Source organism: Sitophilus oryzae, unplaced genomic scaffold (assembly GCF_002938485.1).
Source record: "Sitophilus oryzae breed Bouriz unplaced genomic scaffold, Soryzae_2.0 scaffold_1436_pilon_pilon, whole genome shotgun sequence".
Taxonomy (NCBI): domain Eukaryota; kingdom Metazoa; phylum Arthropoda; class Insecta; order Coleoptera; family Curculionidae; genus Sitophilus; species Sitophilus oryzae.
The window spans coordinates 151018-165659 of record NW_022146100.1 but is presented as its reverse complement, the minus strand read 5'-3'; the positions used below and the strand labels follow the sequence as shown (position 1 = coordinate 165659).

General features: G+C 26.0%; 1 protein-coding gene across 1 annotated transcript in view; it reads right to left on the bottom strand.

Moving 5' to 3' along the window:
- Positions 1-12767: 12767 nt before the first annotated feature.
- The window catches only part of LOC115876380, a 68405-nt gene continuing 66530 nt past the window's right edge, over positions 12768-14642 (bottom strand). Inside the window, exons 3-4 of the mRNA XM_030892127.1 lie at positions 13862-14104; positions 12768-13066 (exon numbers count right to left, since the gene is read on the bottom strand). Of these exons, the coding sequence (XP_030747987.1) occupies positions 12833-13066; positions 13862-14104 (477 nt within the window). The 3' untranslated portion in view covers positions 12768-12832. The remainder of the gene's footprint in view (positions 13067-13861; positions 14105-14642) is intronic.

Sequence of the window (14642 nt, the reverse complement as noted above, 5' to 3'; positions counted from 1 at the left end):
GCAAACGTATGGATAAACCAGGAGCGCGAAAAATATGAGAACGTAAATATGGAAGACAAAACTGTGCGACGTTGAAAGTGCAATCAAAAAATTACCTAACTGGAGAAGTCCAGGGCGTAACGGAATTTACAACTTCTGGCTCAAGAAATTTTCCTCTGCTTACCACTTCCTAGCGAGAGAATTTACTGAAACTCTGATTGGACCCCAGAAAATGCACGTCTTTCTAAAGTAGGGAATTATACTCACCTTCTACCAAAAACTGAAACCCTAGATAACTCTTCCCAATATCGATCCATCACCTGCCTACCATCGATTTATTATTAAGATATTTTAAAGCTGCATTAGCAGTAAAATGTATACCTACCTTGTCACCAATAACATACTAAATGAAGAGCAAAAAGGTTGCAAAAGCAGGGCAATGGTCTCTAAGGAACAGCTTGTAATAGACTCGGTGGTCATGAGCTATATTGATTATCAGAAAGCGTTTGACTCCATACCAAACAGCTGGCTGTTGCAAGTTCTAGAAATCTACCGTATTATTTATGGATTTATTTAGTCATCGATTCGTTGATTTAACGATTTATTGATTTATGGATTTATTGATTTATGGATTGATCGATTTATTGATTTATGGATTAATCGATTTATGGATTGATCGATTAATCGATTTATTGATTTATCGAATCATCGATTTATGGATTTGTGGAATTATCGATTTATGGATTTATTGATTTATGGATTTATTCATTCATCGATTCATTGATTTATCGATTTATTGATTTATGGATCTATTGATTTATGGATTTATCGATTCATTGATTTATGGATTTATTGATTTATGGATCTATTGATTTATGGGTCTATTCATTCATCGATTCATTGATTTATGGATTTATTGCTTCATCGATTTATGGATTTATTGATTTATGGATTTATCGATTTATGGATTTATGGATCTATTGATTTATGGATTTATTCATTCATCGATTCATTGATTTATGGATTTATCGATTCATCGATTTATTGATTTATCGGTTTATTGATTTATGTATCTATTGATTTATGGATTTATCGATTTATGGATTTATCGATTAATCGATTTATTGATTTATGGATTTATCTATTCATCGATTTATGGATTTATTGATTTATGGATCTATTGATTTATGGATTTATTAATTCATCGATTCATTGATTTATGGATTTATTGATTTATGGATCTATTGATTTGTTGATTTATGGATTTATCGATTTATTGATTTATGGATTTAACGATTCATCGATTCATTGATTTATTGATTCATCGATTTATTGATTTATGGATCTATTGATTTACGGATTTATTGATTTATCGATTTATCGATTCATCGATTTATTGATCTATGGATTTATTGATTTATGGATTTATTGATTTATGGATGTATCTTTTCATCGATTTATGGATTTATTGATTTATGGATTTATTAATTCATTGATTTATGGATTTATTGATTTATGGATCTATTGATTTATTGATTTATCGATTTATTGATTTATTGATTTATGGATTTATGGATTTATCGATTCATCGATTCATCGATTTATTGATTCACCGATTTATTGATTTATGGATCTATTGATTTACGGATTTATCGATTCATCGATTTATGGATTTATTGATCTATGGATTTATTGATTTATGGGTCTATTGATTTATCGATTTATTGATTTATGGATTTATCGATTAATCGATTTATTGATTTATGGATTTATCTTTTTATCGGTTTATGGATTTATTGATTTATTGATCTATTGACTTATGGATTTATTAATTCATTGATTTATGGATTTATTGATCTATTGATTTATTGATTTATTGATTTATGGATTTATCGATTTATTGATTTATGGATTTATCGATTCATTGATTTATTGATTCATCGATTTATTGATTTATGGATCTATTGATTTACGGATTTATTGATTCATCGATTCATCGATTTATGGATTTATTGATCTATGGATTTATTGATTTATGGATCTATTGATTTATTGATTTATGGATTTATTTATTCATCGATTCATTGACTTACGGATTTATCGATTCATCGATTTATTGATTTATGGATATATTGATTTATGGATATATTGATTTATTAATTTATGGATTTATCGATTAATCGATTTATTGATTTATGGATTATCGATTTATGGATCTATTGATTTATGGATTTATTCATTCATCGATTCATTGACTTACGGACTTATCGATTCATCGATTTATTGATTTATCGATTCATCGATTTATGGATTTATTGATTTATGGATCTATTGATTTATGGATTTATCAATTAATCGATTTATTGATTTATGGATTTATCGATTCATCGATCCATTGATTTATTGATTCATCGATTTATTGTTTTATGGATCTATTGATTATTTTATTGATATATTGATTTATCGATTCATCGATTTATGGATTTATTGATTTATGGATATATCGATTTATTGATTTATGGATTTACCGATTCATCGATTTATTGATTTATGGATTTATTGATTTATCGATTCATCAATTCATCGTTTTATCGATTTATTGATTTATCGATTTACCGATTTATTGATTTATTGATTTATGGATCTATTGATTTATCGATTTATTGATTTATGGATCTATTGATTTACAGATTTATTGATTTATCGATTCATCGATATATGGATTTATTTATCTATGGTTTTATTGATTTATGGATCTATTGATTTATGGATTTATCGATTTATTGATTTATGGATTTATCGATTAATCGATTTATTGATTTATGGATTTATCTTTTCATCGATTTATGGATTTATTGATTTATGGATCTATTGACTTATGGATTTATTAATTCATTGATTTATGGATTTATCTTTTCATCGATTTATGGATTTATTTATTTATGGGTCTATTGATTTACGGATTTATTGATTTATCGATTTATTGATTTATGGATCTATTGATTTATGGATTTATTGATTTATCGATTCATCGATTTATGGATTTATTGATCTATGGATTTATTGATTTATGGATCTATTGATTTATTGATTTATGGATTTATTTATTCATCGATTCATTGACTTACGGATTTATCGATTCATCGATTTATTGATTTATGGATATATTGATTTATTAATTTATGGATTTATCGATTAATCGATTTATTGAATTATGGATTATCGATTTATGGATCTATTGATTTATGGATTTATTCATTCATCGATTCATTGACTTACGGACTTATTGACTTATCGATTCATCGATTTATTGATTTATCGATTCATCGATTTATGGATTTATTGATTTATGGATCTATTGATTTATGGATTTATCGATTAAATGATTTATTGATTTATGCATTTATCGATTCATCGATATATGGATTTATGGATTTATCGATTTATGGATTTATCGATTAATCGATTTATTGATCTATTGATTTATTGATTTACGGATTTATTGATTTATCTATTCATCGATTTATGGATTTATTGATTTATCGATTCATCGATTTATGGATTTATGGATCTATTGATTTATGGATTTATCGATTAAACGATTTATTGATTTATGGATTTATCGATTCATCGATATATGGATTTATTTATTTATCGATTAATCGATTTATTGATTTATGGATTTATCGATTTATGGATTTATGATTTTATTGATATATGGATTTATGGATTTATTGATTTATGGATTTATCGATTCATTGATTTATTGATTCATCGATTTATTGATTTATGGATCTATTGATTTATGGATTTATCGATTTATTGATTTATTGATTTATGGATCTATTGATTTACGGATTTATTGATTTATCTATTCATGGATTTATTGATCTATGGATTTATTGATTTATGGATCTATTGATTTATGGATTTATCGATTTATGGATTTATTGATTAATCGATTTATTGATTTATTGATTTATGGATTTATCTTTTCATCGATTTATGGATTTATTGATTTATGGATCTATTGACTTATGGATTTATTAATTCATTGATTTATGGATTTATTGATTTATGGATCTATTGATTTATTGATTTATGGATTTATCGATTCATCGATTCACCGATTCATTGATTTATTGATTCATCGATTTATTGATTTATGGATTTATTGATTTATGGATTTATTGATTTATGGATCTATCGATTTATTGATTTATGGATTTATCGATTTATAGCTCTATTGACTTATGGATTTATTAATTCATTGATTTATGCATTTATCTTTTCATCGATTTATGGATTTATTTATGGATCTATTGATTTACGGATTTATTGATTTATCGGATTTATTAATTCATTGATTTATAGAACATTATCTATTCATCTATTGATGGACGGATGTTTTGATTTATCGATTTGTCGATTTGCGGATCTATTCGATTTACAGATTTATTGATTTATCGGTTCGTCGATTTATGGATTTATTGATCTATGGATTTATTGATTTATGGATCTATTGATTTATGGATTTATCGATTTATTGATTTATGTTTATCGATTAATGAGATTTTATTGATTGATTGATTTATGGATTTATCTTTTCATCGATTTATGGATTTATGGATCTATTGACTTATGGATTTGTGAATTCATTTGATTTATAAGATTTATTGATTTATGGATCCTATTGATTTATTGATTTATGGATTTATCATTCATCCAATTCACCGATTCGATGATTTATTGGTTCATCGGATTTATTGATTTATGGATTTATTGATTTATTGATTTATGGATTTATTGATTTATGGATCTATCGATTTATTGATTTATGGATTTATCGATTTATAGCTCTATTGACTTATGGATTTATTAATTCATTGATTTATGCATTTATCTTTTCATCGATTTATGGATTTATTTATGGATCTATTGATTTACGGATTTATTGATTTATCGGTTCATCGATTTATGGATTTATTGATCTATGGATTTATTGATTTATGGATCTATTGATTTATGGATTTATCGATTTATTGATTTATGGATTTATCGATTAATCGATTTATTGATTCATTGATTTATGGATTTATCTTTTCATCGATTTATGGATTTATGGATCTATTGACTTATGGATTTATTAATTCATTGATTTATGGATTTATTGATTTATGGATCTATTGATTTATTGATTTATGGATTTATCGATTCATCGATTCACCGATTCATTGATTTATTGATTCATCGATTTATTGATTTATGGATTTATTGATTTATGGATTTATGGATTTATTGATTTATGGATTTATCGATTTATCGATTTATTGATTTATGGATTTATCGATTAATAGATTTATTGATTTATGGATTTTTCTTTTCATCGATTTATGGATTTATTTATTTATGGATCTATTGATTTACGGATTTATTGATTTATCGATTCATCGATTTATGGATTTATTGATCTATGGATTTATTGATTTATGGATCTATTGATTTATGGATTTATCGATTTATTGATTTATGGATTTATCGATTAATCGATTTATTGATTTATGGATTTATCTTTTCATCGATTTATGGATTTATTGATTTATGGATCTATTGACTTATGGATTTATTAATTCATTGATTTATGGATTTATTGATTTATGGATCTATTGATTTATTGATTTATATATTTATCGATTCATCGATTCATTGATTTATTGATTCATCGATTTATTGATTTATGGATCTATTGATTTATGGATTTATCGATTCATCGATTCATTGATTTATTGATTCATCGATTTATTGATTTATGGATCTATTGATTTATGGATTTATCGATTTATTGATTTATGGTGTTGGCGCCTACCCTATATAATTCATAAAATTCGCTTAACGCGCCAACAGTAGTCAAGATCTGCGCAGGTCCAAGGATGAATGCTGTCTTGAGATGTCAAGACTTCACTTCATCGCGCGCCCTGCTTGATAACGGATCTCTATTTTATTGATAAATTAGTTTATTAATAATGTATATCTATAAAGAGACCACTCTGTCTCTAAAATCAGAAGTGGGATCGCATATGTGGATTTTATATTTGGATCATATAACCTTCGCATTAACCACTGTTTGTATGCTTATAATGTTAATAGGTATATATTAAATATTATTGTTATATAAGTGTATTGACTTATCAATTACCTGAACAATCAATCATTTGAATTTGTGTTGAGCCGAGCACGTCTCAAATGCAGAATGGCCGTGTTGGCGCCTACCCTATATAATTCATAAAATTCGCTTAACGCGCCAACAGTAGTCAAGATCTGCGCAGGTCCAAGGATGAATGCTGTCTTGAGATGTCAAGACTTCACTTCATCGCGCGCCCTGCTTGATAACGGATCTCTATTTTATTGATAAATTAGTTTATTAATAATGTATATCTATAAAGAGACCACACTGTCTCTAAAATATGGATTTATCCATTAATCGATTTATTGATTTATTGATTTATGGATCTATTGACTTATGGATTTATTAATTCATTGATTTATGGATTTATTGATTTATGGATCTATTGATTTATGGATTTATTAATTCATTGATTTATGGATTTATTGATTTATGGATCTATTGATTTATTGATTTATGGATTTATCGATTTATTCATTTATGGATTTATCGATTCATCGATTCATCGATTTATTGATTCATCGATTTATTGATTCATCGATTTATTGATTTATGGATCTATTGATTGACGGATTTATTGATTTATCGATTCATCGATTTATGGATTAATTGATCTATGGATTTATTGATTCATGGATCTATTGATTTATTGATTTATCGATTTATTGATTTATGGATTTATTGATTAATCGATTTATTGATTTATGGATTTATCTTTTCATCGATTTATGGATTTATTGATTTATGGATCTATTGACTTATGGATTTATTAATTCATTGATTTATGGATCTATTGATTTATTGATTTATGAATTTATTGATTAATGGATTTATCGATTCATCGATTTATTGATTCATCGATTTATTGATTTATGGATCTATTGATTTACGGATTTATTGATTTATCGATTCATCGATTTATGGATTTATTGATCTATGGATTTATTGATTTATGGATCTATTGATTTATTGATTTATGGATTTATTTATTCATCGATTCATTGACTTACGGATTTATCGATTCATCGATTTATTGATTTATGGATATATTGATTTATTAATTTATGGATTTATCGATTAATCGATTTATTGATTTATGGATTATCGATTTATGGATTATCGATTTATGGATTTATTGATTTATCGATTTATCGATTCATCGATTTATTGATTTATGGATCTATTTATTTATGGATTTATCAATTAATCGATTTATTGATTTATGGATTTATCGATTCATCGATTTATTGTTTTATGGATCTATTGATTTACGGATTTATTGATTTATCGATTCATCGATTTATTGATCTATGGATTATCGATTTATGGATTATCGATTTATGGATTTATTGATTTATCGATTTATCGATTCATCGATTTATTGATTTATGGATCTATTTATTTATGGATTTATCAATTAATCGATTTATTGATTTATGGATTTATCGATTCATCGATTCATCGATTTATTGATTCATCGATTTATTGTTTTATGGATCTATTGATTTATGGATTTATTTATTCATCGATTCATTGACTTACGGATTTATCGATTCATCGATTTATCGATTTATTGATTTATGGATATATCGATTTATGGATTTATCGATTCATCGATTCATTGATTTATTGATTCATCGATTTATTGTTTTATGGATCTATTGATTTACGGATTTATTGATTTATCGATTCATCGATTTATTGATCTATGGATTTATTGACTTATGGATCTATTGATTTATGGATTTATTTATTCATCGATTCATTGACTTACGGATTTATCCATTCATCGATTTATCGATTTATTGATTTATGGATATATTGACTTATGGATTTATCGATTTATTGATTTATGGATTTATTGATTTATGGATCTATTGATTTATTGATTTACGGATTTATTGATTTATCTATTCATCGATTTATGGATTTATTGATTTATGGATCTATTGATTTATTGATTTATGGATTTATTTATTCATCGATTCATTGATATATGGATTAATCGATTCATCGATTTATGGATTTATTGATTTATGGATCTATGGATCTATGGATTTATTCATTCATCGATTCATTGACTTACGGACTTATCGATTTCATCGATTTATTGATTTATCGATTCATCGATTTATGGATTTATTGATTTATGGATCTATTGATTTATGGATTTATCGATTAAACGATTTATTGATTCATGGATTTATCGATTCATCGATTTATGGATTTATCGATTCATTGATTTATCGATTCATCGATTTATTGATTTATCGATTTATAGATTTACCGAGTCATCGATTTATTGATTTATGGTTTTATTGATTATGGATTTATTGATTTATGGATTTATTGATTTATCGATTTATGGTTTTATTGATTTATGGATTTATGATTTTATTGATTTATGGATTTATGGTTTTATTGATTTATGGATTTATTGATTTATCGATTTATTAATATATGGATTTATCGATTTATTAATTTATCGATTTATTGATTTACCGATTCATCGATTTATTGATTCATCGATTTATTGATTCATCGATTTATGGATTTATTGATTATGGATTTATTGATTATGGATTTATAAATTTATTGATATATGGACTTATTGATTTATCGATTTATTGATTTATCGATTCATCGATTTATGGATTTATCGATTTATGGTTTTATTGATTTATCGATTTATGGTTCTATTGATTTATGGATTTATTGATTCATCGACATATTGATTTATCGATTTATGGATTTATCCATTTATGGTTTTTTTGATTTATCGATTTATGGTTTTATTGATTTATTGATTTATCGATGTATTGATATATGGATTTATCGATTTATTAATTTATCGATTTATGGATTTACCGATTCATCAATTTATTGATTTATCGATTTATTGATTATGGATTTATAAATTTATTGATATATTGATTTATCTTTTCATCGATTTATGGATTCATTGATTTATGGATCTATTGATTTACGGATTTATTGATTTATCGATTTATTGATTTATGGATCTATTGATTTACGGATTTATTGATTTATCGATTCATCGATTTATGGATTTATTTATCTATGGATTTATTGATTTATGGATCTATTGATTTATGGATTTATCGATTTATTGATTTATGGATTTATCGATTAATCGATTTATTGATTTATGGATTTATCTTTTCATCGATTTATGGATTTATCAATATGGATCTATTGACTTATGGATTTATTAATTCATTGATTTATGGATTTATTAATTTATGGATCTATTGATTTATTGATTTATGGATTTATTGATTTATGGATTTATTGATTTATGGATTTATTGATTTATGGATTTATCGATTCATTGATTTATTGATTCAGCGGTTTATTGATTTATGGATCTATTGATTTATGGATTTATCTTTTCATCGATTTATGGATTTATTTATTTATGGATCTATTGATTTACGGATTTATTGATTTATGGATCTATTGATTTACGGATTTATTGATTTATCGATTCATAGATTTATGGATTTATTGATCTATGGATTTATTGATTTATGGATCTATTGATTTATGGATTTATCGATTTATTGATTTATGGATTTATCGATTAATCGATTTATTGATTTATGGATTTATGGATCTATTGACTTATGGATTTATTAATTCATTGATTTATGGATTTATTGATTTATGGATCTATTGATTTATTGATTTATGGATTTATCGATTCACCGATTCATTGATTTATTGATTCATCGATTTATTGATTTATGGATCTATTGATTTATGGATTTATCGATTCACCGATTCATTGATTTATTGATTCATCGATTTATTGATTTATGGATCTATTGATTTATGGATTTATCGATTAATCGATTTATTGATTTATCTTTTCATCGATTTATTCATTTATTGATTTATGGATCTATTGACTTATGGATTTATTAATTCATTGATTTATGGATTTATTGATTTATGGATCTATTGATTTATGGATTTATTAATTCATTGATTTATGGATTTATTGATTTATGGATCTATTGATTTATTGATTTATGGATTTATCGATTTATTCATTTATGGATTTATCGATTCATCGATTTATTGATTTATGGATCTATTGATTTACGGATTTATTGATTTATCGATGAATCGATTTATGGATTTATTGATTCATGGATCTATTGATTTATTGATTTATCGATTTATTGATTTATGGATTTATCGATTAATCGATTTATTGATTTATGGATTTATCTTTTCATCGATTTATGGATTTATTGACTTATGGATTTATTAATTCATTGATTTATGGATTTATTGATTCATGGATCTATTGATTTATTGATTTATGGATTTATGGATTTATCGATTCATCGATTCATTGATTTATTGATTCATCGATTTATTGATTTATGGATCTATTGATTTATTGATTTATGGATTTATTTATTCATCGATTCATTGACTTACGGATTTATCGATTCATCGATTTATTGATTTATGGATATATTGATTTATTAATTTATGGATTTATCGATTAATCGATTTATTGATTTATGGATTATCGATTTATGGATCTATTGATTTATGGATTTATTCATTCATCGATAAATCATTGACTTACGGACTTATCGATTCATCGATTTATTGTTTTATCGATTTATTGATTTATGGATCTATTGATTTATAGATTTATCAATTAATCGATTTATTGATTTATGGATTCATCGATTCATTGATTTATTGATTCATCGATTTATTGTTTTATGGATCTATTGATTTACGGATTTATTGATTTATCGATTCATCGATTTATTGATCTATGGATTTATTGACTTATGGATCTATTGATTTATGGATTTATTTATTCATCGATTCATTGACTTACGGATTTATCGATTCATCGATTTATCGATTTATTGATTTATGGATATATTGACTTATGGATTTATCGAGTAATCGATTTATTGATTTATGGATTTATCGATTTATGGATCTATTGATTTATTGATTTACGGATTTATTGATTTATCTATTCATCGATTTATGGATTTATTGATTTATGGATCTATTTATTTATTGATTTATGGATTTATTTATTCATCGATTCATTGATATATGGATTAATCGATTCATCGATTTATGGATTTATTGATTTATATATCTATTGATTTATGGATTTATTCATTCATCGATTCATTGACTTACGGACGTATCGATTCATCGATTTATTGATTTATCGATTCATCGATTTATGGATTTATTGATTTATGGATCTATTGATTTATGGATTTATCGATTAAACGATTTATTGATTTATGGATTTATCGATTCATCGATATATGGATTTATGGATTTATCGATTTATGGATTTATGGATCTATTGATTTATGGATTTATCGATTCATTGATTTATGGATTTATTGATTTATGGATTTATGGATCTATTGATTTATGGATTTATCGATTCATCGATTCATCGATTTATGGATTTATCGATTCATTGATTTATCGATTCATCGATTTATTGATTTATCGATTTATCGATTTATAGATTTACCGAGTCATCGATTTATTGATTTATGGTTTTATTGATTATGGATTTATGAATTTATGAATTTATTGATTTATCGATTTATGGATTTATTGATTTATCGATTTATGGTTTTATTGATTTATGGATTTATGATTTTATTGATTTATGAAATTATGGTTTTATTGATTTATGGATTTATTGATTTATCGATTTATTAATATATGGATTTATTAATTTATCGATTTATTGATTTATCGATTTATGGATTTACCGATTCATCGATTTATTGATTTATTGATTCATCGATTTATTGATTCATCGATTTATGGATTTATTAATTATGGATTTATAAATTTATTGATTTATGGACTTATTGATTTATCGATTCATCGATTTATGGATTTATCGATTTATGGTTTTATTGATTTATCGATTTATGGTTCTATTGATTTATGGATTTATTGATTCGTCGACATATTGATTTATCGATTTATCCATTTATGGTTTTTTTGATTTATCGATTTATGGTATTATTGATTTATTGATTTATCGATGTATTGATATATGGATTTATCGATTTATTAATTTATCGATTTATTGATTTATCGATTTATGGATTTACCGATTCATCAATTTATTGATTTATCGATTTATTGATTATGGATTTATAAATTTATTGATATATTGATTTATCGATTCATCGATTTATGGATTTATTGATTTATGGATATATCGATTTATTGATTTATGGATATATCGATTTATTGATTTAAGGATTTACCGATTCATCGATTTATTGATTTATGGATTTACTAATTATGGATTTATGAATTTATTGATTTATGGATTTATTGATTTATCGATTCATCAATTCATCGATTTATCGATTTATTAATTTATGGATTTATTGATTTATGGATTTATCGATTAATTGATTTATTGATTTTTTTTATTTATTTGAATACAGTTCGGACCACCCTGTATACAGACTTGTTATACACTTTTTTGATAAAGTTTTAAAATCGCATTTATTTATATGTATAGAAATAGAAATAAAACTACTCATTTAGATGTAATTTACTTAATAAGCTTTATTAAAACAGGTAGAAGTTCAATTTCATTAAATATTTTTATTCTATTTTCTTACATTCCAGCGTAAAATATAGATTGTAGTCACGAAGTAGACTACCGTAAGATCTACCGTTGAAATAAACATCTTTAAAATATATTTTTTTGATCAAATCAAAGCCTAAACGTTTAGTAATTTGTTGAGTTTTAAAGGTAGTGAGAATTGAAGTTACAATTTGAGGAATTGGTTCAAGTGGCAAAGAGGATTCCTCCAAAGATATCTTCACATTTTGTCCCTGAAAAGTATTAAAAAAGGTACTTTGCGTACAGTATTTGCGTACTTGGCAAGTATACCATCATTGTAAACTACTTTGGCAAGCTTGGCGCTCAAGGCGGACTGTGACGATTCGTGTACTTTTACAAACATTTGTTATTGGGATATACTTGCCATGTTGGGCGAGTGGTTTCCTTGTGCAATTATACGTCACTCGTCGCGGCACGTAAGCGCCGAGCCTGTTGCAAAAAATGTTGTTTACAAAGATAGTATACTTGCTATACCGATAAGTACGCAAATATTGGTGTACTTGCCAAGTAAACGAGTCGCCAGTTGACGCATTAAGGTTAATTCTCACTATACCTTCCGTTTCCATTCCATATATCCATTCCATATCCGTTCCGTATTTTTTATTGTATTGACGCTATACTTTAGCTTCCGTTGCGTATCAGTTCCATACTTTTTATTGTACAATTTATATCATTACATAAGTTTTGTTATAAAAAGTTGTATCTTTTGAAAAAGGTAAAAGATTTAATTAAGAGGTGAAAGAATAAACAAATATCAGCAAAATGTTAGCAGAGCTAGTTCAAATGTAAGAACTTGACAACGCTGTTTCCGATACGCTTCACTCCTCCTAATCCAAAAAAATGTATGGAATGCTAGGATATGAAACGGAAGGGAAACGGAACGGATAGTGTGCATTGTCCTATTCATTTACATAATATAATATTTATTGTAAATGGAAGGTAGCTGATATGGATGGTATAGTGAGAATCAACTTTTAGCATGAGTATGGGGCTTTACGTAAACTTACTTTATAAAGCAGACTGGCCAAATCTAATGTAATTTTGAACAGCGTTGTGCCGATACCTCTTCCTACGTATTCGGGTTGGACCCCCAAAAACACCGACTCTAGTAAGCAGTCTGCGTTGTAGGGAGTGAAAGGGTCCAGAAGTCCTTCCATTTCAGTTAGAAAATCGAGAATTGCTATTGTTTCAGCGTGTTGTGCACGTTTCGCATAATCAGCGTAGAATTCAGTACACGAAGTATCTTTATGCTAAAATTAAAAAAAAAGTTATATAAATCTTAAGCTTCGTACAGACCTTAATGTTGCACCGAACAAAACAAACGGAATGGCAAATGAAGACGAAAAATTTACGAACCATATGTTTGCATTCCCAGTAATGTTTCAAATATGGATGATGCAGAAGCATATATGTACATACATTATGCTTTAACTTCCAAAAAAAGGCGAGAAAATCAAGAGGATGGGAAAAAATACATTTATACACTATACACCCAATGAAATGCGGAACATTTTAGCAGTTTTAGCTAGCCACAGTAATGGGTGTTTTTGGTACAATCTAATTAAATCAAAATATTTTGATTTCCCTCAGTCTATTTTTACACACAAAAACGGTCAGCTGCTGTGTTCCCTGAAAGCGCACATTCTATGAAATCTTCGTAAATCTGCAGATAAAACGGCGTTTCAGTGACAATTAAATTGCGAAAGCTTCCCTTAAATTGAGCTTCTTCATATCTCTTAAGGCGGCGAATGACTTGATCCGAGCGTTGTAATGTAACGCTTTGTAACA